The sequence below is a fragment of the Haliotis rubra genome, unplaced genomic scaffold (assembly GCF_003918875.1).
Source record: "Haliotis rubra isolate DU_JTF1 unplaced genomic scaffold, ASM391887v1 Scf270, whole genome shotgun sequence".
Taxonomy (NCBI): domain Eukaryota; kingdom Metazoa; phylum Mollusca; class Gastropoda; order Lepetellida; family Haliotidae; genus Haliotis; species Haliotis rubra.
The window spans coordinates 442,666-469,130 of NW_025766781.1; the positions used below are offsets into that span (position 1 = coordinate 442,666).

The 26,465-nt window shown below is 40.4% G+C and overlaps 2 protein-coding genes across 5 annotated transcripts in view; one reads left to right on the top strand and one right to left on the bottom strand.

Moving 5' to 3' along the window:
• LOC124280641 (serine/threonine-protein phosphatase 2A 55 kDa regulatory subunit B alpha isoform-like) overlaps positions 1–12,193 on the top strand; it is a 39,142-nt gene extending 26,949 nt beyond the window's left edge. For 2 of the 4 annotated variants that reach the window (XM_046716622.1, XM_046716625.1), the window contains exons 3-8: positions 1,438–1,550; positions 2,023–2,209; positions 2,970–3,260; positions 4,452–4,616; positions 6,348–6,609; positions 7,693–12,193. In XM_046716622.1, coding sequence (XP_046572578.1) covers positions 1,438–1,550; positions 2,023–2,209; positions 2,970–3,260; positions 4,452–4,616; positions 6,348–6,609; positions 7,693–7,969 — 1,295 coding nt within the window. In that variant the 3' untranslated portion in view covers positions 7,970–12,193. The remainder of the gene's footprint in view (positions 1–1,437; positions 1,551–2,022; positions 2,210–2,969; positions 3,261–4,451; positions 4,617–6,347; positions 6,610–7,692) is intronic. The other 2 variants (XM_046716623.1, XM_046716626.1) reach the window with 1 other exon arrangement.
• A 521-nt stretch (positions 12,194–12,714) lies between these two features.
• On the bottom strand, positions 12,715–25,792 carry LOC124280643 (probable ATP-dependent RNA helicase DDX41). Its single transcript, XM_046716627.1, has 15 exons — positions 25,686–25,792; positions 25,114–25,203; positions 24,813–24,987; positions 23,435–23,509; positions 23,147–23,207; positions 22,363–22,572; positions 21,515–21,668; positions 20,187–20,323; positions 19,206–19,368; positions 18,067–18,270; positions 17,191–17,287; positions 15,712–15,861; positions 14,626–14,697; positions 14,046–14,156; positions 12,715–13,414 (listed from the first exon to the last, which is right to left on the bottom strand). Exons 1-15 carry the CDS (start codon positions 25,710–25,712, stop codon positions 13,278–13,280), a joined length of 1,863 nt encoding a protein of 620 aa, XP_046572583.1. The 5' UTR covers positions 25,713–25,792; the 3' UTR covers positions 12,715–13,277.
• Between the last annotated feature and the right edge of the window lie 673 nt (positions 25,793–26,465).

Sequence of the window (26,465 nt, forward strand, 5' to 3'; positions counted from 1 at the left end):
CTTGGATATTGCATATGTAATAAGCTGTAAATTCATTCTGTCTGCCCAACTCCCACTCGTCTGACACAAGTATTCGACATAGAGCCCGCCTGATCTATATATCGGATCCAATTCACTCCTAATTCAGAGTACGGTCTTCAGAAAAATCGTTATTGTATAGGATGCAGAGAGATAACTTGTTAAACTGTTCCAAGAAACATAGCCCTATATCACGTTTGTTACCCGTCAAGAGTATTTTGCAGGTGTCTGTTTCTTTCGCCAAGTAGATGGTCACAAATGGAATTTCGTGTTTTACATTTACATTCTAACTGCGTATGTTTGCATGTTTCCTTTGATGTTTATCACTCACTATTACGAGCTCATGATGCAGGTCTAGTTGGACCTGAATGAAGGTTAACGGAAGTACCTCGGTGTTGCAATGGGAATCGCTTTGAATTGTACTTAGTTCTATTTTGGGCATGCTCTCTTGATACTAAACTGTTCTCGCCGTTTGTTTGTTTTGCTGAATTAGCATCAAACTTTCATTTTAAGAAATAACATTGCTTGGCATTAGGTACATAAAGGTAGTTATGGACAGTGGCTTTCATCCTATCTCTAAGCCTCTTTTACAATTTGGCATTTTTGTCAGTACTCAGAAATTCTGCTTTCCTAAGTCATGTGCTAGTTGCTTACAAAAAGGGATTTAGAATCACAGTACCACTTCAATTCTTTTAACAGGGATTTAGTTACTATTCTAATGCATTAATCACATCTGCATAAAGTTTTCTGTGAATGATACGCCATAAAATCTATATAGATCTATCTGGCTATGCACAGCATGCTTTGGCACATAAACATGGGCTACAACAGAAATACATGAAACAGCATTCTAACTTGAACAATGTTTAAAAAGTGCCACTTTTGGGGTTAAAATACCCACAAGACTGAACCCAAGTGGCTAAAAATGTATCAAAGACAGAAAGGAAACAAAATCCAGAGAGTAAATACTCACTGCTATTAAAATCTGTGACCCTCTTTGCATTGTGTGAAATACTGAACATGTCATTTGTTTCGCAAAGTCTTTAGTTATCCTGTCACTGTATAGGTGACACAATGCTAACTTATTCACTCGTTGCCCTGTCAATTTTAAAGTCTGTGGTCTGCAAGACATAACAAAGTGCAATGTAGTTTAAATTTATCTGAAAGTTCACATTCTTATGATTGTAAAATTATTTGTGCATGTTTACATTTGTGTCAGCTTGTGATACCTTATGCCAGCTGTTCGATGTCAGTTTTAATGTGTTGTCATTGGCAAAACTTATGCTCTATGATACTAATTTGTCTTGGCATGATGATTATTCTTTGCTCCCATGTTCACCTGCTTTTTAAAATATTTTTCACAGTCTTCAATTAGTACATGAAATCTACATTGAAATCAATAAAAATGTTGATCCACAGTTCCTGTTTTTGCAGCCGACATAATTTCCTGTGTCGAGTTCAACAGTGATGGGGATTTGCTAGCCACTGGGGACAAGGGTGGACGTGTTGTCATATTCCAGCGCGACAGGCTGGTCAGTAACATATCAGTGTTTCTTGTTTTAATGTGTCGACAATCATGAAATCTAAAATGTGTTGTAGTACTTGTGCTTCTGTAAATGTCAACATGACCTTTCATGGCGTTTTTATCAGACATTCTTTTATGCCACTACTAGGGTATTTGAATAAAAACAATCAGCTGATTTTAAACCCTGCTTAATACATAATGTGCAAGCTCAACATGTTAAGTATAATCAGGAGTTAAACACCCAGTACATTCATTTACTGTAGTTAATCTCATGACAAAGTAATGCACAGACAAGGTTGCATAGCCAAACTAAGACAGATGAATATTTGAGTTCCCTTTTAAATTTTCTTGTGAGTTTACAATGTCTATTCTAATTGTCTTGGAGGAGGATAGTTAACATTTGAAAATGGGACTACGTTTGTATTGATAAGTAAGTGCACTGCAGCAGATTTATCACCATTTGTCATGTTCCTTTTCAGAATGATACGTTGCTTCAGAGCAAGGTAGCAGGTGGCCCAAATCGTGGGGAATACAATGTGTACAGCACATTCCAGTCTCATGAACCAGAGTTTGATTACCTCAAAAGTTTAGAAATTGAAGAGAAGATCAACAAAATCCGTTGGCTGAAACGAACAAACAGGAATCATTTCCTTCTGTCTACCAATGGTAGGTTGGGCACTGTTGACAGGGAGTCCTTATTTGCAGGTCTTTGCAATTCCCAAAACTGTGGTTGATAAAGGCTCCAGCAGACGTACCTGACATTCCTGTAAAATGTGAACCTGATTTACCTTTTCCATTGTACTGTGTAGAAACTAATCTTGGGTGAGACTCCCCTTAACATTACAAACATTGCTTTTCTGCTGGTAAATTCCAAATTGAGCCTTGTGGTTAAATCTTTCACTACATGGGTACAATCTGTGAAGTCCCATTTCAGGTGCCCCCTTCTGTGATGTTGCTGGAGCATTGCTAAAAGTTCAATAAAACTAGACTCACACTCTTCAAATTATGATATGACTGCCTCCGTGGTGTCGTGGTTAGAGAGTCCGCCTGGAGAGCGGAAGGTCACGGGTTCGATTCCCGACCGCGTCATACCAAAAGACGTTAAAATATGGTTCTTGTTGGTCCCTGTCTGGGGCTCGGCATTAATGGGTACAACAAGGACTGGTTGGCTCTGAGTCAGTATATGTGTCTGAGTGGGGTATTCATGCTTCACTGCTGCATGGTATCTCAGTGAGCTAGCACTATAAAACCAGCTTAAGTCTGGGCTAGTACAAGCAGCCGCACATACACATACACACACATGCACGTCTTCATATGAGCGAAATATTCTCATGCACGATGTTAAACCCAATGTCACCTCACCTCAAATTATGATAAACAGACTCAAGTATGTATCCATCATAAAAAATGTCATGATTTCTTTCAGATAAGACAATCAAGTTGTGGAAGGTTGCTGAACGTGACAAGCGACCAGAAGGCTACAACCTGAAAGATGAAAATGGGGTCCTCCGTGACCCGAACTCCATCACCTCACTCAGAGTGCCAGTGTTTGCTCCCATGGAGCTCATGGTTGAAGCTAGTCCCAAGAGAGTTTTTGCTAATGCTCACACATATCACATTAACTCCATATCGGTCAACAGTGACCAGGCCACCTATCTCTCTGCTGATGACCTGCGCATCAATTTATGGAACTTGGAAATTACAGACCAAAGTTTCAGTATCCTTCTCTAAGAAAATATTTGTCTTTCATTTTCAACTTCTATACCTTATTGAACAACACACTTGGCAAGTCTTTTCCAGACAATATGCTGTCGTGCAGCCAGTCTAGTCACCAAGTCGAGCCACTTATTACATTTTGTCACCTCTTAGGCATCTCTAAGGCATCTCTTCCCTGCTTCCACCTGCAGCAGCTACCCACCCATCTGTGCTTTCATTGTAGAGGCTGCTATAATCCCAGCTTCAACCTGTCACAGCTTTAATCTTTTGAAGTTTGCATCTTCTTCTGATTTGAATTGGCAGGGATAGTAACTGTAGGTCTTGAGCTTTGAGATGTCATTTTCTCCCAAGTTCCAACTACTGCAAACATATTTAGAATTAGTAATAAATTCATTTGGTCTCTCTCCATACCTTTCTGATTCACAGCTGAATCATATTTAATTATTTCAATGTTCAGACTGGTATTCAAAGGTACGTTTGTGTTAAACATTACTGAGATTCTATCCTGATGTGCATTTGTAATCCCTACAGTACTTTCTTGCTAATCTTGTCCATCTAATATGGCAATCACATCACTGTCTTCTTGAGCACTTAAATGGGGACAGAATAAATCTGAAAAAGCATATGGTGGCTGTAACACAGTGAAACCTATATGGAGCACTGGTGTTGTGACCTGGTTTATTGCTTGTCATGGTACTTTGCAGGCTCAAATCCTTGCTCACAAGACATCTTGTTTGTTTGGGGCGGTGGGGTAACCCAGTGGTTAAAGCGTTCTCTCATCACGCAGAAGACCTGGGTTCGATTCCCCACATTGGTCCAATGTGTGAAGCCCATTTCTGGTGTCCCCTGCCGTGATATTGCTGGAATATTGCTAAAAGCAGCGTAATACTAAACTCGCTCACTGTTTGTTTAACAAAGCACTCTGCAATGTTCCAGATGTGATGGTGGTCTTTACAGGCTTGAACCTGGACCACACAAACCAGTGATTGACACCATAAGCATTGATAAGGGTGGTGGGGGATTCAGGATCATTTGAAAGCACGACTTGGCATGGATCATCTTTACAAAAACTGGATTGTCACGGCATCTTTTCAAGCAGCTGTCTGAGCTGGAACATGGCTGAGCATTAATCAGCAAGGCATATTTTGATGCATCATTGGATCTCAGCTTGTTTTCTTTAACCAGTATTAAGATATTGTTGACATCAAACCAGCAAACATGGAGGAGTTGACTGAGGTGATTACAGCGTCTGAGTTCCACCCTCGGGAATGTAACATGTTTGTCTATAGTAGCAGCAAAGGAACAATTAGGTTATGTGACATGAGGGACAACGCCTTGTGTGATAAACATGCCAAACGTAAGTATGCTATCAATAAATGTGAAATAACAAATGACTTTCAGAAGATGCAACCTCTGTCTGAAATAGATAAAATTTCTAACCATTATTCTGCAACACACAATTCTGGATTTTGCCACTGCTGGAGTGATAAGTACCTGTGAGACACTTGTTTGTCCTGATATTTGTTTTCTTGACAAAACTAGAAACACAGGGATAATAAGATGCAGGCTTCGTGCTTGAAGACTCTAATGTCATGTCTTACAAGCCCCGTTACCTGCAGATATAATTCCTAGATATTCAAACATTTTTCTATATCCGATTTTTTGGAGTAAGCTGAGTTGTTAATGATTCTTGTAACCAGCACCAAGATCACCTGAAAATTATCTTTAGAGGCAAGTTTGTGCCGTCTTGGCCAAAAGCAGGAAATACTAGCACAATCACGTCTTATGGATAGGTTCATTTCCTCAGGTTTTGGGGTTTTTTCAACCACAGTACTAATGGTGTTTGGTTTTTTTATAAAAAAATGTTCTCCATAAAATGGACCAATATGACCCATCAGTGTAGTCTTTGTGATGATAAGTGATTATTTACAGTTGATGATGCGACAAAGATTTTCTGCCAAGAAGTAGACTGATCACATTATTATAAAACATTAAAATTCAAGCCAAATCTTAAATCAATAGCAGCAAAAACTTTTACAAACTTCTAAATATCCATGTTCTCAAGTGTCAATTAGCTACCAAAAATGTCTTTCAAAGAGGGTGGAAAATCTGCTTTACAAATTACAGGCATCTGTTTATGCTTTCATGTGTTTTTCCACTGATTTCTGTAGTGCCTGTGAGACACTTGTTTGTCCTGATATTTGTTTTCTTGACAAAACTAGAAACACAGGGATAATAAGATGCAGGCTTCGTGCTTGAAGACTCTAATGTCATGTCTTACAAGCCCCGTTACCTGCAGATATAATTCCTAGATATTCAAACATTTTTCTATATCCGATTTTTTGGAGTAAGCTGAGCTGTTAATGATTCTTGTAACCAGCACCAAGATCACCTGAAAATTATCTTTAGAGCCAAGTTTGTGCCGTCTTGGCCAAAAGCAGGATATACTAGCACAATCACGTCTTATGGATAGGTTCATTTCCTCAGGTTTTGGGGTTTTTTTCAACCACAGTACTAAAGGTGATTTTTTTTATATAATTTTTTTTTCTCCATAAAATGGACCAATATGACCCATCAGTGTAGTCTTTGTGATGATGAGTGATTATCTACAGTTGATGATGCGACAAAGGTTTTCTGCCAAGAAGTAGACTGATCACATTATTATAAAACATTCAAATTCAAGCCAAATCTTAAATCAATAGCAGCAAAAACTTTTACGAACTTCTAAATATCCATGTTCTCAAGTGTCAATTAGCTACCAAAAATGTCTTTCAAAGAGGGTGGAAAATCTGCTTTACAAATTACAGGCATCTGTTTATGCTTTCATGTGTTTTTCCACTGATTTCTGTAGTGCCTGTGAGACACTTGTTTGTCCTGATATTTGTTTTCTTGACAAAACTAGAAACACAGGGATATTAAGATGCAGGCTTCGTGCTTGAAGACTCTAATGTCATGTCTTACAAGCCCCGTTACCTGCAGATATGGTTTTCTTTGGTTGTAATTAAATAATCTTAAAATGTACAATCCCCATTTTTTTCCGTTCTTTGTCACATAAATTGTACAATCCGTTTTTGTTATATTCTTTCAGTTTTTGAGGAGCCAGAAGACCCAACAAACAGGAGTTTCTTTTCGGAAATTATATCAAGTATATCTGATGTGAAGTTTAGTCACAATGGAAGATACTTGATAACTAGAGACTATTTGTCAGTTAAAGTGTGGGACTTGAACATGGAAAACAAGCCTGTTGAAACTTACCAGGTCCATGAATATTTGAGGAGCAAGTTGTGTTCTCTCTATGAAAATGACTGTATATTTGACAAGTTTGAGTGTTCCTGGAGTGGAGATGATAGGTGAGTACTGCAAATGTGTCCATTAGATGAAATATAACATGTGGTTTAACAGTCTTAAATTCATCTCTACAGTCCGTTTGAGTCAGAAATGGACCGATGAATTGCAAATTTTAACATTGTACAAAATTGCCACATAAATATAAATAGTACACATGTTTATCATTTACTAATACCCAACAGCTTTCTTATATTTGAAAATTTTCCGGACTCCACCAAGAAAGTTCTTTAAGAAACTATCAGTAAACTTTTGACACAGTTCACTATTTGTTACGAGGGAGGAGTGCAGAGAAAGGGACAGCCAGGTGTGCGAGAAAGGATGGAGACGGCACAGCACAGGCTAATGAATCAATAACTTGGTGGGCACTTGTGCACGTGCTTCTCTAACACCTGGCTGTCCCTTTCTCTGCACTCCTCCCTCGTAACAAATAGTGAACTGTGTCAAAAGTTTACTGATAAGTTTCTTAAAGAACTTTTTTGGTGGAGTCCGGAAAATTTTCAAATATAAGAAAGCTGTTGGGTATTAGTAAATGATAAACGTGTACTATTTATATTTATGTGGCAATTTTGTACAATGATAAAATTTGCAATTCATCGGTCCGTTTCTGACTCAAATGGACTGTAATCATTGTTTTGAAAGTAGAAATTTTTGTGACATCTGGTCAAGTCTATTAAATTATTTCACTCCTACATATACATACTCAATTTAACCCTTGAAGATCCGGGTTATAATTGGTCTTCCGTAACCCATGCTTATCGTAAGGCGACTAACAGAAGCGTCAGGCTCACCAAGTTGGTTGACAAGACATCGTATCCCAATTGCATAGATCTGTGTTCATGCTGTTGATCACTGGATTGTCTGGTCCAGACCCGATTATTAGACCTTCATCATATAGCTGGAATATTGCTGAGTGCAGCATAAAACTAAACTCACTCGCCCACTCACGTACTCATTTTGTGGAAGATATTTTTAGCATGTTCGTGTCTATATGTACTGATGATTACTGGATTAAAATTTATCCATTGTAACTGCTTGTCAAATGATGGTATTTAAGAAAGAAATGAACACCGACTGTTTCTTTTCAGGCACATTATGACAGGTTCATACAACAATTTCTTCCGTATGTTCGATCGTGACCAGAAGAGGGACAGTACGCTTGAAGCATGTCGGGAGAACATGAAGCCAAAAACAGTCCTGAAACCCCGCAAGGTTTGCACTGGAGGCAAACGCAAGAAGGATGAGATTAGTGTAGACTGTCTGGACTTCAACAAAAAGATTTTGCACACTGCATGGCATCCTCAGGAGAACATTATTGCCATCGCAGCTACCAACAATTTGTATATATTTCAAAGCAAAGACTAGCACAGACATGAACCTAGATGTATTGTTCTAATTGGTGCAAACGATGCCTGGAGACAGAACACTTGTGAAGACACAGTTCAGTCTCAGGTTTTTTGTGCAGGCGTAACTGATGTCCGGAAGTTAACATGACTCCCTCGGAAGCGATTGTAAATATGAGAATGAATTCATGCTCCATTCCTTGAAAGGAATAAGGATATTGTTTTTCTAAGTGATATCCCAAGGAACAAAATGAAGTCGGGATGGCTTTAAAGAATCAAGGATAAGTTCAGTGGTCCTTTCTGACCAAAAGACCCTATCTTCACACATGCTCTCCAAGTCTCGAGCATAATTTCTCGGCAGTGAGACTGATTCAAGCAGCACTCTCCATAAGCATAAGTTTTCAGAAACCGTTCCACCCCGAGTGTTCTCTTACCTTCTCGGCATAAACTGACTTATCTGTGCTGGTGTTTCTAAAATTTTGAGTTGGTTTTCACTAGCACCTGATTACATGGAATGTCTTAACACAATAGTGCTGCAATGTTTCATCTACTACTGTTAACACTGGTTTTGAAGTGCTATGTTAGATACAGGTTTATCATCCACATAATCATTGCATTATCTATCATGTGCCAATAACATTTCCCATGATCATTTAAGAAGGAAGGCTGCTGTAAAGTACTTGACAGTTCAGGCCTAGAAAATTGTTCTGTTCGCTATGAAATGTTGCTCTATTCACTTCTGAAATGAAATGACTTTATAATTTGAAGCAGAAAAATTTAGGGTAGCTATCAAGAAGTTTCTGGCATCATTAACTTATGTGATGAAATGTGTATTTCATATCCTTTAAGCCAGAAAATGATTTGCATTATCAAGACTAACAAACTGGTATACACAACTTTAATCTATTAATAATATGAATGAGAAACGGGTATATAACAGGCTTTAAGCATTAAATTTGTAACATGAACTAACAGTAATAGAATGGATTGGTGGGGCTAACAAAAGTGTACATGTGCTTGAGGCTTTCAGGGCAGCAGATGGACAACTTTGTATTCTTTTTTATTTTAGAAACAATATTGGTATAATTTACTTGACTCTTATGTAAGCACTAGTCAAACATGTTTTCAGGGAAATAAGAGATTGACATAATGCCTTGGTTTAATATGCCTAGAATGGTTCTGATTAGTTTGAATTAAGCCTCTTGTTGAACATGGATCTTTTATTTGTTTTTCAGTGGTTAGTGTCATGGTAGTTGAGCTCTCTTTAAAATTCATCCTTTTTAGGGCTGCATGTTGTGCTTATTCCTATGTTGCTTGTACAAAAAATTACTGAGGAGCAGAAGAGTGGTTTCATATTTAAAAGTGTCATGTCGTTTTTCTGTATATCTTAAGGTATAACTTCATAAGTGATAAAAGAATGAGCTTCCCTGTTAGAGAAGTTGAAGGTGCTAAGTTTATATCTAAATTTACTTTGTTACACAATTAAACCTCATAATATACGTTAGAGATGGTTTAAGAAATAAACACATTCTTTTGCTTTTGTTCCAGCAATACATGGTTTTAGTAAACCAATAGTGTAATTTTAAAAAAGTAAAAGTGTTCAAGCACCAAGCTATTAGGTATCTCCTCCCTTTCTTTTAAATTAAAGTTTTAAACCAGATCTTTTCTTCAGTTCTACATTACACTGCTGGTGCATTTGTAGAGGGTTAGGTTCTTCTGTGCTCATGATAGATTCTTTGAATTGTTTTTGCTCAAGTCTTTGCCAAACTATACAAAAGAACTGTTTGTGTATGGGATTAGGTAGTGCTCAGTCTATTTGTTCATCACGGACTTCCTTGTTACCCTGTTGCTTTGTGTAAGACCTCAGTATTAGTAATGTACTTAGTTGTGTAATTGAAGATCAGTTTGTACACTTGTGCAATATGTTTTGTTATTGACATGAAATGTCATGGCTTGTCTGGACATTTCCCTGAAGCCCCCTGATGGTTAGCAACTGATATGGCAAACCATCCCTCAAGGAAATGTCAAGAACGTTGGCTGTAGTTACAGACCTGGGACACACATGCCTGTTTAGGTACCATACAATCAGTGCCGAAATATTGGTTCTTTTCACTAGGACTCGCATGAAACCCTTAAGGCCAGAGCATATTATTAAGTATGTATTGTAACTTTGTTTCTAAGCGAAGTAAAGAATGAACTAAGTTTAATTTAATTTTCTGAAAAGACATTACTGGGCCATCTTGCAGAATATTGAGAGGTACAAAGGGGCCTTTAGTCAAGTGTTGATAGTCATTTGAAATGAGATAATGTGTGTACTATGCTAGTGCCTATTTCAGCAAGATGCTGGCCATAGCAAAAACATGTCAGCAGAAAAGCATATAACCCATGAGTTACTACGTTGTAACCCCAACTACTGTAAAGGATGTCAGCAGAAAACATGTAGACTGCAATCCAGTCAAAATCAAATTACCTTGAAGGATATTTTTTAGATAGAACTTGCATCAGTCTCTGTGAAACATGAAGGCTTTTGGTAAGGATCTTCCCCCTAGTGACAAATATTAAAGGTGCATGAACGTTTGCTCTATTGTGTGCAGTACAATTACAGTATTGATTCCTGTTCTCTGATAGTGCAACCAAGTTGCGAACAGGAGTTTTAATGATAACAGGACTAGTGATACTGGAAGTGTTTCCACTTTAAGGCTTCAACAATAAGTGTACAACGATTTCATGCCAGTTGACCCCTTCTTGATTAATAACTTTAAAATCAACAGTGTTCTAACTAGTCCATGAATTATACAAACGATGGCACTGAGCCGGTGATGTGAATAAAGATTAATCAAAATATACCTATGTGTAACCTCAGTCTTAGCTGAATCTGCAGTGTGTCCCAGTAGAAACTCACAGATCATTCCATTATGAGTTTGTACTCCTGTATGTTTGTGAACATATAACATGTTATGACTTTTGTGTTGGCAATGAACTTTCATTGTAATATCTATCAGGTACTCTCATTTGTATGCATATCAGAAAGCTTGGATTTGCGCTGTAGCATTCTGTTGCACTGTAACTCTGCAGTAATGTCTTCAGTGTTGTTTATCAAGGTTGAGTTTTTCTCGTTGTCCCGGTTTAATCACGTACAAAATCCTATTAGCCCGAATTGTGCTTGTGCCATGATATTAATATGCTACTACTTAATTTGTTACAACTAAGAAATCTAGTCTTGTGTGAAACCTGAGATTCACATTAACAATTCTAACCTGACCAGAAAGATTTGACATCAATCACAATCTCTTTATGTTCCTCTTTACACTTTAATTCTGTATGAAAATTGACCAGTGTATCTTCTGTTTGGTCCAGCTTACTTGTATCTATCCAAGCTTGAAGTAATTAAAATATGGATTTTGTCCATGTTTATTTTAAGATTTGTGAACATCAAGGAATATTTGAGTTGCATGACATCAGATGAAATTTTTGCATTCCAAAGCAAACTGTATGCATAATGCTGAGGTTTAACAAAGCTGTGTACCTGAATATTTGTTGATATAATTTGTTGATCATATATCAAGTGATTCAATTGAAATGTCCTTAGCATTAAGTTGCCACACAGGTCATGTTGACCTTGTGTTGCTAAAAACCGACTTGGCAACCACTGTTCTCTCAAGTTGATTCATTATTATTTTCTTCATATATTTTTTTGGTTTTGATTTGAAATAATTTTGTGCACCAATATCAAATTGCAGTTCCTAGTAAAACTGTAGAAATAAACCTGTTGAATAAAACAGAAAAATGTACTTAATGAAAGTTCCCCGGGGTTATTGAAACCCAAATATCAACAATACAGATTGGATTTTCAGTTTCCCTTCCCTTTTGCCTGCCCTCTGGTCTGTCCATTTCCTTCCAAAATAAAGCAGTATTGCTACACTGTACATAGAGATGAACAAAGCTATTGTGATAAGAAATGAATCAAAGGACCAATGTGAAGACTTGAAGAGAATGGTAACCAGTCCGGAAGTTAGTTGAGATTAAACCTGCACCAGCACAAGGCTGCAAGTATTGCACTAGCAGCGAGCGACTCAATAAACAGTGGAGACAGACCGAGTGTTGTTATACGTGTGGATATGTCGTCATGTATGACATGTGCATCCATCCCATTGTTATCATTGCCATGCAGGTAGTCAGTCTCATCATTGTAGACACAAGTCTGTGTCGTCAAAAATCTGCTACAGCAATAAAAAGAAAAAAAATACTTGTTGGTTTTGTGTTGTGTGAGGCTAGAAGAAGTTGGTGCATGGAAAACATTCACATCTTGCAATGACTGTTTACTCGTACTATAACAAAGGTTAACTATAGCTTTTTGCATTGCATGTTCTACAGAATCTCAGATGGAAAGTGTAAGAAACCTTTTATCTTCATTAAAAAATCTGTTGAAGACCAAATCTTTCCTCCCACAATGTCAAGCAGACGATTTCACAAAACAATAGCTGGAATCTTGCTGTTTGGCAAAAATTAATCAACATAACTCTGCATATTGCAGATACCAGTGTACAACTCATTTGGAGCAATTCATACTGAATGGGGCCGTTTTACTTGGAAGTTTTATTTTGTGAGCATCTAAAATTCAAAGTTACTTTTAACAAAAACAGATTTTTCAAAAATTTAAATAAAAAACACTGATTCCATGAACTGTCAACAGAATTTGTTGTAGAGTGACTGTGTGATGATGGAAAGTGAACTTCTATAAAACTTCCTAAATAGACACAATTTCCATAGAATGATCACGGTTTATTGACATGGATATTTACACAAACATGAAATAGTCATATGAAGAAACATCTGATAGTTAAGTTCGTAGTTTAACTCGTACATTGACAGTGCTGAAGAAAAACAGTACAGTGTATTATACCATTTTCAAATCAGTTCAGGGACCTGTTCCACGAAATGTCCATGCTAAAATATGGGAGATGCTTCTGTTACTTAACAGACCCATAAAACAAAATATACCAGCAAGTTTTTCATTGGTCATAAGAATGCCTTAGATTAAGGACATCTTACCACTGTCAGATTAGGTATACCACTCTAGAAAAGCCTGTAAAATCACTGGAACAGTTTCAGCAGTGTGCACAACATGAAACAAGCTGACAACATCACAGTGGTTCAATCCAATAATTACACAGCTTGGATTCTAGGCAAACAATGTGCTTTTTATCCCATTTATCTGAGTTTGAGGGGCTTGTCAACTAGTATCCAAGAACATCCTAGAAACAAAGTCACTGCTTGCACAGATGTGTTCTCGGAAGTAGATCAGCAGTTTTGCCTTGACATGATCCACTCTACCAGTCTGCACTGTTGTGAGCCAAATAGTCTCTCCGACCGATGCCCTGGGCTTGTTTCGTCTGCATTGCCTCCAACTTGGGACAATCCGCAATACGATGACCCAAACCGCCACAATATGAACATCCAATCTCACCTGGAACAAGACAAATTATGATAGAAACTACATAATTTTAACACTGTTTTATAATATAGCATATGCTACTCCCTGCTAGTAATTTGTTCTGGTACAGTAAAAATGGGGTGCTATATGTATTTTCAGAATAATTGGTGAGTTGAAGCTAAGCCATGTTCTCATCACTGTAATTGATATTTCTGTACTGTCAAGAGTTATGTGCCTTGGACCACCACAGCGCACGTCAATCCTAGTGTTAGCACAACACTTGCACTTCAATACCAGTGTTAGCACAACACTGGGATTAAAGTGCGCTGTGGTGTTCCAAGGCACACTTATATCATACTGGTATATAGCACAGACTTACAAGAATTGTAGCACTCTGACCACTTTGTGTAACTATCCCTTCAGCCTTAATCAGAGTTTTAATCAAAGCTTATGTAAAAATAGCCAGTCATAATTGTGGTTATTAAACTCGAAATATAGAGACAATTTTCAATATTTCTCAGGCACCATGCTTTAAAATCGGGTGTTTGATTTTTTTTAAACATTGAATCAAACATTTTTGCAGAGGGATTAAATATCCCAACATCCCATCCAGCGTAACAGTATAGTGGATGTCAACGCCATGTGTTCCTGTTTGGATACTGACCACCAATGTCCAAGTACTTCTCACTCTCTGAGGACAGAGTAGCCAGGAATGCCGGCACCTTCTGTTTGGCTTCAATCAGGAGATGCTTCAAGTCCAGCAACACAGACTCATCTGCAACCACAAAACCTTAACTGTTAGAATTACAAAATATGGTAAGTTTTAAATAATTCTCAAACAAGATGATACTGTGTCATCCTGGAAATATATGTTGCTCTTATCTAAATATCCAAGCCAGCAAGAAAAGATTTGTTGTCATGGCAACTTACAGTGGAGTTTGTGGTCACAATGACTACCAAGCATGGACAGTCCTTGATGGGATCATGGCACCAGACAGCATTAATTGTTACTTGCACTGTTAACCACTGGTTTCCTGGTCCAGAATTGTTTCTGTTCAGCTGGCATGACATGCGACAATACTTGATTACTATGTTGTTCATCCTTCAGTTTTGATAACTCATTTTGGCCTCAATGTTTCTTTAAGAAATAAGTAAAGCCAGGATTTAGTATAAATAACAGAGAATTGGTCTATTCAATCTGAGTATTGAAACTGCAATGTCGGCACTCTCAATTATGGCCTTACCAACTGTCTTATTAATGAAAGTTGTTGCAATGCCCGTCTTGCCGCAACGGCCTGTACGTCCAATTCTGTGAACTAAAACACAAAGAAAAGTTTTAATTTGTTGCAAAAAATCAACTGATGCATCATGTGATCTTTCCGATGAGCCAGTCAGCATCAAGGCTTTACAGTTCTCAGTACAAATGCGCGAATCATTCAGACATTATCTGATTATCTGTTTCCAAAAAGAACTTTGAACATTTCACAAATGAACATAAATTCCGCTTTTTACAAGATTGTTGCATGGCTGTAATTTGGCTCACAGTAGAACACAATTACCCTCCCCAAGAATCTTCAAGTGTTATCAAGGGGAGACTACCTCAAACCACAACAGACAGTTGATCCAATCTAACAAGCAAACAAAAAGTCTGCCAAATTTCATCACAGTTACTGTGAAAACAACCAGCTCATGGATCTCTTGCTATAAAATACCTTATTACTTCAAATATAAAGTATGACTTCAAAAGGTTTTTTACTGTTCTCTAAAGGGCCAGTTTGTTTAAGTAGTTGAGCAGAATCACCTGACTGATAACCAGACCCAAAGAAATATCTCACTGACTACCCATGAAGATCCGGGGTAGAATTGATCTTCAGTAACCCATGCTTGTCGTAAGGGGCGACTAACAGCATCGGGTGGTCAGGCTCGCTGACTTGTTTGGCACATTTCATTGCATCCCAGTTGATTATTACCCCTGGTCAATGAGTACAGAACACTCTGCGGAGAATACAACCAGTCGCCTGTCAGGCGTTCAAGGCTCAAATTCAGACTCAAGGTTCAAATTCGTATCATATCAGGTACCCAGTTTTACTGGTGGGTGGACAGAGGCAAGTTTGAACAAACTCACTTGCCTAAGGTGAGACCACATGTATCACATATGCTTCGTTGTGGGGCAGGACTGAAGTCCTAGAAACTCTCAGGAGTCAAGCTGCCAAACATGGTCACCCATCCGAGGACTGTCCGCGAACCACCGTTGTTTAACTTCAACTGGTTGTGACCTGAGCTCTACGCACAGGACCACACGCCGCCACGGTACTGGGACCTAATCTTACCATAGTTCTCTATGTCCTCCGGCATGTCGTAGTTAATAACATGTTGAATGTCAGGGAAGTCAAGACCCTTTGATGCCACGTCTGTAGCCACCAGCACGTCTTTCTCCCCCTTCCGGAACTGTTCCACTGAACGACTTCTCTCTTCCTGGTCTAAAAAAAAGAAAGAGAATGAGTCCTTACAGCACAACTCCATATACCCTCACTGCAGACAACCCCCTGGTGAGCATATTTATTCGTTAAATGCCTGTCTATCTAACATTAAATTGAAAGTCATATTTCTACTTGTTCAAAAAAAATGAAGTGTACCCCTTATTGCTGCTATTTTGCTTTTTGCTATAAGACCATTATGTGGAAACACAAAGGGAAGATATTATGACAGAAGTGGTGGAGGTTATCAACAAGGGAAAGGTAGTCTTTTTAGAGAGGACAGTAGCTCACCCTTCTGCCCACTGGAAACAAGCACTATATATCACTGACCTAGTGCCCTGTGATATGGGGTACTGGGCCCTATTCTGCTCCATGACATAGGGTACTGGGCCCTATTCTGCTCCATGACATGTGGTACTGGGACCCTATTCTGCTCCATGACATGTGGTACTGGGACCTATTCTGCTCCATGACATGGGGTACTGGGCCCTATTCTGCTCCATGACATAGGGTACTGGGACCTATTCTGCTCTATGACATGGGTACTGGGACCTATTCTGCTCCATGACATGGGTACTGGAACCTATTCTGCTCCATGACATGTGGTACTGGGACCTACTCTGCTCCATGACATGTGGTACTGGGACCTATTCTGCTCCATGACATGTGGTACTGAGCCCTACTCTGCTCCATGACATGGGTACTGGAACCTATTCTGCTCCATGACATGTGGTACTGGAACCTATTCTGCTCCATAACATGTGGTTCTGGGACCTATTCTGCTCCATGACATGGGGTACTGGGACCTATTCTGCTACTTGACATGGGGTACTGGGACCTATTCTGCTACTTGACATGGGTACTGGGGCCTATTCTGCTACTTGACATGGGGTACTGGGACCTATTCTGCTACTTGACATGGGTACTGGGACCTATTCTGCTCCATGACATGGGTACTGGGGCCTATTCTGCTACTTGACATGGGTACTGGGACCAATTCTGCTACTTGACATGGGTACTGGGGCCTATTCTGCTACTTGACATGGGTACTGGGACCTATCTGCTCCTTGACATAGGGTACTGGGACCTATTCTGCTCCATGACATGGGTACTCGGACCTATTCTGCTACTTGACATGGGGTACTGGGATCTATTCTGCTCCATGACATGGGTACTGGGACCTATTCTGCTCCATGACATGGGGTACTGGGACCTATTCTGCTCCATGACATGGGGTACTGGGACCTATTCTGCTACTTGACATGGGGTACTGGGGCCTATTCTGCTCCTTGACATGTGGTACTGGGACCTATTCTGGTCCTTGACACTCACCCTTCCCTCCGTGTATAGCAACAGCCTCCACACCCTTGAGCAGTAAGTACTCATGTATGGCATCAACATCCTGTTTCTTCTCTGCGAATATCAGCACCTGGAAATGGAACTGTGTTGTTACTCTCATTCACTGTTAACATCAATGACACACTATCTTACACATGATATCCTATTATGTTTAACCCATTATTTTCAATAACATCGCTTCAGTGAGGCAATAGATTAATTCAAAATGACAGATAAATCACAATTAAGTTCCTCAGTACAGTAATGAACTATGAGGCATATAAAGGAGAGAAATCTCCGATGACAGTTCTGCAATGGGGAAGGAAGTGGTCACCTTATCAAAACACTTGTACAAATATCAATTTCTTTGAAGTCCAGAAGTAAAAATGCTTTCAAGAATTACTGATAAGGGTCACTGTATAAGAAAAGTAGAAGTGGAATGCATAACGAAAGCAAGATTTATGGATGTCAACTTCTTTATAGTGAATAATATGTTGTTTCGGAGTCTATCCTTCACCTGATAAAGGAGCAAGCATACGCTCCAAAACATCGTGTTATTCACAATGAAATAAAGAGAAAAAAAATGAAAATTATTAGTGATATGGCTGAGAGGGTTAGTAGATGAGTGAGTGAGTGAGTTTAGTTTTACGCCGCACTCAGCAATATTCCAGCTATATAGTGGTGGTCTATAAATAATTGAGTCTTGACCAGACAATCCAGTGATCAACAGTATGAGCATCGATCTGCACAATTTGGACACGATGACATGTGTCAACCCAGTCAGCGGGTCTGACCACCCGATCCCGGTTTAGGAGATGAAGAAACGCTAACACCACTTAGTGAAAAATGGCTCTGGCATTGGTTTCTTACCGGCGGTGAAGTCTTCTGAAGACATTCCAACAAGTACACCATCTTGGCTTCCTGTTTGACGTACTCAGCTTCCTGTATGACGTCCATGCTCGCAGCACCGGCTCGGCCGACATTGACCGTCACAGGCTTCACCAGGGCACTGCGGGCGAAGTTCTGGATCTTCTTGGGCATAGTAGCTGAGAATAGCAGGGTTTGCCTCTGACCCTAAACAAACCAAAGACATAGTCAGGAGCCATTTTGACCACCTGATAAAACGTAAGAAGGAAAGGAGGGTGCAAGTTGTTAGATGGTTGGTTTGGTGGGTGGCTTCCAGGTGGGTAAATGATCAATGCCAGAGGAACAATCACAAAAACAGCCAAACCACACAGCATGACTGGGTCCCGTTCCTCAAAGCGATCGTAGCGCTACGACAGTTGTAAGTCTATGTTAAAGTATGGGAGTTACGATCACCTTAGTGCTACGATCGCTTTCAGGAACGGGGCCCTGGTTGGTTTCTTGTTTAACACCGCAGTCAGCAATATTCCATCTATATGGCTGCAGTCTGTAAATAATCAAGTCTGGACCAGACAATCCAGTGATCAACAGCATGAGCATCGATCTGCGTAATTGGGATACAATGACATGTGTCAACCAAGTCAGCGAGCCTGACCACCCAATCCTGTAAGCCGCCTCTTACGACAAGCATGGGTTGCTGAGACCAACATTTTAACCCGGATCAACACTCAATACATCACTTATTTCCATGAACCTCTGGACCCAGTATTCGTGTAATTCTAACCTGCATCTTCATGGGTCACACACAGCTTAACTATCTGATCTCCACATCTGTCAGCTCTTAAGAAAATCATGAGGTACTTAACACCAATTCTGACCTGTAAACTGTAGTGTGCATACACTTGAAGAAATTGATGGAGTGAAGTGACATTTTTTCCCTAATATCACTGTGGTCAGTAATTCTGGAGTAAGTGAGTGAGAATGGTTTTAAATCACTTTTAGCAATATTCCAGGGATATCATAGCAGAAATGGCTTCACCCACTGTACCCATGTGGGGAATCAAACCCAAGTCTTCAGCATAATGAGCGAACGCTTTAACCACAAGGTTCCTTGCAGGTTTAGTTCTCATTTCTCATGAACTTACCTTAAAGTAGGAGAAGATTGTTCTGACATCCTCCTCAAAGCCCATGTCAATCATCCTGTCCGCCTCGTCCATGCTGAGATATCGACACACGTCCAGATTTATCAGCTTCTTGTCCAGCATGTCCATCAGTCGACCAGGTGTGGCCACCATGATGTGCACACCCCTGGAAAGGAGAAGGGGAGTGAGTGAGTGAATGAGTTTAGTTTTATGCCGCTTATAGAAATATTCGAGCAATATCACGGCAGGGGACACCAGAAATGGGCTTCACACATTGTGCCCATGTTGGTCTTCAGCGTGACAAGCGAACGCTTAACCACTAGGCTAACCCACCGCCCCTGGAGAAGAAGAGGAGATACGTGGGTGGACTAAACTCAGTATAATCAGCGTCACACACAGTTAAGTACTTCATAGCTATTTTGCAGGTGACAACGCCCTTGTCAGCGAAGTCAGAAGTGGACACTGTTGGCTCAGTCTCCTGATTTGATTCTTACTGAGAGTTGATCTTAAATAGCTGAAAGGACAAATACCTAACCAACATTATAGATTTTTCCAGAAATTTCAAAAGTGGATGATGACACAAGGAACACAGGGTTTCAAGGCAGGTTTGTAGAGATTGGCAGTGGTTGTCTTGGTGTACACGGGAGATATCCAGGTTTATATGAGCCGTGGCTACTAAATCACATTATGCTGCTTCACGTTCACACAGTTTTATAACATTATATCCAGTTTGGCATTATAACCAGGGTATTATACAGGCAGGAAATGTGTTCTGGCAAAATCATGGCTTTATATCCAGGGTAGCATTATAACCAGGGTGCACTGTATGTTTAATAATAGTAAAAACAACCAAAGCAGTCAACTCAACACCACCTGCCATCTCTTTTCCGTTTGTTTGTTTGTTTGTATTTCTGTTTAATGCCAACAATATTCAAGTATTGACATCCAAACTACTGACAAGGCTATCGTGTTTATCGTGCTCACCTTCTGATGACCTCCAGTTGATCCTTCACGGACATGCCGCCGATACACAGGGCGGCCCTCAGCGCCGGGAACCCGTCAGCCTCCAGACACTTGCAGTAGTACATGATGATGTCATGGGTTTGTTTTGCCAACTCTCTCTAGAAATATCAGTAGTACATATTAAATGAACCCAAATCTATTCATCAGGTGGGAAAAAGGTTTTGTCTGATATCGTATTCAAATGGGACAGAATCACCTTTGTGTGACATCTGAGTAAAGAGATCAAAATGGCTAAAGGGAGAAAATTATGTGCTAAAATCATGAATTATTTCCCCTTAGACTGCAGATGTTTTATTTAACGTGTTGTAGTTGTCAGGTCTGCCATCACTTGTCTGCTTGTATTTCTGCAAAATGAAGTAGGCAGGCAGATATTGAGGTCAGTGTGGTACATTATGGATATGTCACAAGGCTCTACAGTCTCTGCCCCTTCCCAAATGGCACCCATGTCACCCCAACTCACCTACAGGCAGATGATGAGGCCATACAGTAGCTCACCCTTACCACACACCATTCATCCCTTTCACCAATGGACAAATAAGGCTGTATCACCCCACCCCCTTACTAAAACAGCATCCATCTCACCCTAACTCACCGATGGACAGATGATGAGGCTACATGGCTCCTCCATCTCATCAAATGGCATCAATCTCACCATAACTCACCGATGGAGAGATGATGTGGTCATACAGACCCCTCCCCAATGTCAAATGACATTCATCCCACCCTAACTCACCGATGGACAGATGATGACACCTTACTGGCCCTCCCCTTTGTGAAACGGCATTCATCTCACCCTAACTCACCGATGGACAGATGATGACACCTTACTGGCCCTCTCCTTTGTGAAACGGCATTCATCTCACACTAACTCACCGATGGACAGATGATGACACCTTACTGGCCCTTCCCTTTGTGAAACGGCATTCATCTCACCCTAACTCACCGATGGACAGATGATGACACCTTACTGGCCCTCCCCTTTGTAAAACAGCATTCATCTCACCCTAACTCACCGATGGACAGATGATGACACCTTACTGGCCCTCCCCTTTGTGAAACGGCATTCATCTCACCCTAACTCACCGATGGACAGATGATGACACCTTACTGGCCCTCCCCTTTGTGAAACGGCATTCATCTCACCCTAACTCACCAATGGACAGATGATGACACCTTACTGGCCCTCCCCTTTGTGAAATGGCATTGATCTCACCCTAACTCAAAATGGACAGATAATGAGGCAATACAGTGCCTCACCCTTATCACACACCAATCTCACCCTAACTCACCGATGGACAGATGATGAGGCCATACGGCCCCTCCCCCTTGTCAAACGGCATCCTCTTCTCCTGTTCCATAGAGAACATGATGATAGGTAGGATGAACACCAAGGTCTTCCCCGACCCAGTGAACGTAATCCCGATCATGTCACGCCCACACAGCCTGAAAAAACAACACAGAGCCACATGAACCAGTGAACTGGGCTTGATACTGCAATAGGTTCATGAATCATAATCCATAATTTGGGGGATGGAGGGGAAGGGGCCTGAAAAACTGTTACACAAAATGAGGTGTGTGGTAGAGTCAGCAAAACAAGATACATCCCCAAAACCAATCCAGATAGCTACGCCAATAATAAACGCCAGTGTCTTGAACAATAGTCATCAGAAGATGACATATCCCTCCAGTTCTGCATCTCAAGTTTGGTTATTGCCATTGGAAACATCCACTTCAGCAAAGAACAAGATAATGCTGTTCAGTATATTTCAATATTTCAAATCATCAACATCAGCTCACCTCTAGACTGATCTGTTGAGCAACTTTCATACAGCAGTAATGGAGTTGTACTCTGGAAACAATAGACAGATGGACGGACAGACAGCCAGATTGACAGATGGCCAGACAGACAGACACAGATGGCCAGACAGACAGCCAGACTGACAGATGGCCAGACAGACAGATGGACGAACAGACAAAGGGATGGCCAGACAGAGACACACACAGATGGACAGGCAGATGGACATGCTGAGTAATGTCCCCATGCACTTTTCAAACCGGGACATAAATATTCATCCAGACCAGATAATCCATAATGTTTCCTAGCCCCTAGTTTATTCTGCAGTTACTCTCCACTCACACAGCAGGAATCCCTTGCATCTGTATGGGCGTGGGTTTGAGGATGCTCTTCTTCTTCAGTCCATTGATGATAGCTTTGGGAAACTTCATCTCCTGGAATGTCTTGATGGGGGGTGGCAAGTCCTCGCCCTCTGTCAGTATGTGCATTTTCCTGCGCAGCTTCTCGTGGCGCTGGAACGGCATCGCCAGGACACGGCGTGGAGGGCGCCATCTGATAATGACGAGGAGTGAAAGTTTAAACTGCGTAGCCATGTGAATGACGTACAGCTGTAAAACTGCTGAGTGTGGTGACAAACAAGAATTTGAAGGGGTGATGAGGTAGCCTAGTGGTCAAAGCAATTGTTTGTCACACTGAAGACCCAGGTTCAATTCCCCACCAGGGTACAACGTGTAAAGTTCTGGTGTCTTCTGCCATGATATTGCTGGAATATTGCTGCAGGCAGCATAAAACCCAACTCACTCACTCACTCCAATACAAAAATTTAAAACTGTAACCAAGGGTAGATAACTCTAACCTTCTTTACCCAAAAGTGAAAGTACAAACTTAAAATGATGCATGAAGATATATATCTAATAAAACACAACATAGAGCAAATTTGTCTTTCCCTGAATGGACCTTGATTGTAGTCTGCACTGTAAAACATTTTACAGCATTGTCTTTTTTTCAAGAAGTAAATGATTCTAATCAATATGTGTACAGACAACTATTGTAATCAATGTGTGAAAACATTATATGAGAATGTTCACATTCACATTGAACACCTTCCCCAACTTGTGGCACCTACCCTGTTTTTATCGGATCCTGATATGAAATACCTTTTGCCAACTCAGCCACACCCATCAAAGCTGAAAATAAAGCACACATATTTCACGTATCTGTGCCAGATTTTTTTAGTGCTTAGACTATTCTTTTATTGCATTAAACTGATAATAAAATTAGAATTGACATGCCAATTCTCATGAGTTACACTGACATACAGCAACAAAATTAATAAACTGGTGGATAGTAATAAATTCTTATGATTTCATCTCATGAGCAGGTGTCTCTTGTACAGAAGGTTGTGACCACTGACCTTTCTTCTCAGCAACACTCTCCAGGATCTTCTGTTCTTCCTTCAGCAACTTCTCACGGGCCGTCTCCTTCCGAGCTGAAACAAGTAACAATAACAATCAGCAGTCTAATTACAATCCCATCATTAGGTCCAGATTAGAATTGCTCTTCAGTAAGCCATGCTTGTCGTAAGAGGCGACTAATGGGATTGGGTGGTCAGGCTCGCTGACTTGGTTGACACGCGTCATCAGTTCCCAATTGCGTAGATCAATGCTCTTGCTGTTGATCACTGGATTGTCTGGTTCAGACTTGATTATTTACAGACAGCTGCCTTATAGCTGGAATATTGCTGAGTGGGGCATGAAACTAAACTCACTCTAACTTGGTCACACTAATCTACGACAAACATGAACCCTTTCCCTTCACCTACGACACTACACACCACTGTCCTCCACCTCGATATTCATCGTCTACCCTACATATCCTGCCTCCAATATCACCCTCCGACTACAGCACTTCTCCACCCCTACCTGACCATACCCCATTCTCACCCACACCTTCAAACTATTAGTCGCCACCCTACTCTCCCCCATCCACCTACCCCACCCTACTCTTCCCATCGATCTACCCCACCCTACTCTCCCCCATCCACCTACCCCACCCTACTCTCCCCAATCCATCTACCAACCCTACAATCCCCCATCCATCTACCCCCACCCTACTCCCCCCGTCCATCTACCTCCGTGGTGTAGTGGTTGGAGCGTCTGCCCGGAGAGCGGAAAGTCGCGGGTTCGATCCCCGATCGCGTCATACCAAAAGACGTTAAAATATGGTACTTGTTGGTCCCTGCCTGGCGCTCGGCATTAATGGGTACAACAAGGACTGGTCGGCTCGGGAGTCAGTATAATGTGTCTGAGTGGGGTATTCATGCTTCACTGCGGCATGGTATCTCAGTGGGCTAGCACTATAAAACCAGCTTCAGTCTGGGCTAGTACAAGCAGCCGCACATACACATACACACGCATGCACGTCGTCATATGAGCGAAATATTCTCAAGTACGACGTTAAACCCAATTTCACCTCACCATCCATCTACCCCAACCTACCCTCTACTCCACACTCCTTTCCCCCTAATGCATCCAACCCCACATCCCTCTCCCCTCATGCCTTCATCTCCTCACTTAATTTCTGACCCTCCGTCACCAACTACCCCTTCACAAGTCTCCTTGTCCCTCACTAACATCCCCGTACCCACCAACTGAGTCTTCCTCACACATGTACATACATCTCCTTGTCTTGTCACCTCAACTCTACACCTCCCATTTCAAACCCTTCCCCACTCCCTCTACAGTTTCCCATCCCATTCACTTCTTACCATCATCCTCAACAAAGTCCCTTACCTTCAGCCTTCTTCTTGAGTTCGCTGTGTTGATCCAGCAGACTGAGGTGAGACTTGGGTCCCAATGAATCCCCTTCCTGATCCTCTTCCTCTTCATCATTGGTGGAGGACTTCACCTCTTCTTCCTCAGCTCTCAGTATCCCAGCACGACCAAGTCTCTTCTCCACTTGCTGGGACTTTGTTTCATGAAAGCAAAACATGAAAGTATAACCATCACTTAGACATGGTAAATTGCCAAATCTGTTCGTAAGTAATCAAAATGCCATAACACAAGGATATAGACTAGCTTGCCATTTACCTACCTGTAGTTTCTTTCTCTGTTTGATTGGAACATATGGGACATAGTTGTCATCATCTGATGACTCTGATTCCCTCTCCTCCCTGGCATAACGCTGCAAATAAAGTAAAGCACAGTTTCACATAATCTTTCATCGTACGTTAATCAATTGGTCATCTAAAGGTTTCCCTTCTGCCACTGGACATAAAGTAAACCATACATAATCCTTCATTGTGCGTTATTCCGTCGACCATGCAAAGATTTCCAATCTGCCACTGGACATGGTTCTTGAGAAAAACTGAACTTACAGAATAAACTTCTCTGTGAATATCAGAAAATATGATTGCAGATTTCAACGATACATTTCGTGATTGTGCTGTGATCTACCCATGAATGCAATTAAACATATCATAACAGAAATAAATAAATGGGGATTATCTTGCAAAAGACTTTTAAATACGGCAGTTTCATGGTATCTAGTAATTTAGAAAACTAGATACCAACCCGTGATACAGTTGTAAGGTTCTATTTTCACGTTGCAACAAATCCGTATTCGTATGAAATAATTTTAAGTTATAAAATTTACATTTGTCCTACTTTTCGAGCATATGATCCCGGTTCCATGTTTGATGAACTGGGTCCCGACGAAATTTATCAGTCAGATATCAACAACATGTTGAAAACGTTCGGGCACTGTAAATTAGAGTTACGTCCCTTTACGCATTATAGTCACCTAACAACTTTTATAATACAACGCCGCTTACAGTGGAATGGGTTTCTTGTAACAGATTGTGAGAGTAATGCGAACCATTATGTGTGGGTGGGGTGTTTAAATTAGTGTCTTATTTATCATGCAGTTGAATATCAATGATTCTGTTTTGATTACATGTTTATTATGATTTGTGATCATTTGTAATAGTCATTTAGTATATATGTTTGATATTAATTAGCACCTTTAACTAAATTTTCTGTTGTTGCTGTTAGATTGTTCATTATTAGCTTTACTTCAGTTCCATTGATGTTAGTGACAATTCTTTCTTTCATTTCATCTTTTTTTTTCATCTGTACAGTCTTTCTTTGATAATCGACGACATCTGTTGCTAGAAGTTTCATTTGTTTCATTTTTCAAATTAAATGAAATGACATTCAAATAAGGAAGGATGTCCGTGTGTGGATCACATTCGTTAACTGTGTTTACTGTGTTTTGTGATTAACAAGTGTTTTAATAAAACGCCGGCAACTTCTTCCTGTCATAGATAAAACGAACATTTATTCATGCATCCATTATTAAGCATCAGACTGCATCGTGTTGTTTTAGTAACCTAGCTTAATGTAAACGTAAGCAGAGTGAGTGATTTTATCTTAACGCCGCACTCA

Excerpts from the sequence above, each read along its gene's own strand:
- LOC124280643 (XM_046716627.1), bottom strand. The coding sequence starts at position 25,712 with ATGGAACCGGGATCATATGCTCGAAAA. Across the intron at positions 23,510-24,812 it reads ACTCAAGAAGAAGGCTGAAG|CTCGGAAGGAGACGGCCCGT; the intron begins GTAAGGGACTTT and ends TACTTGTTTCAG. Across the intron at positions 13,415-14,045 it reads GAAGTACTTGGACATTGGTG|GTGAGATTGGATGTTCATAT; the intron begins GTCAGTATCCAA and ends GTCTTGTTCCAG.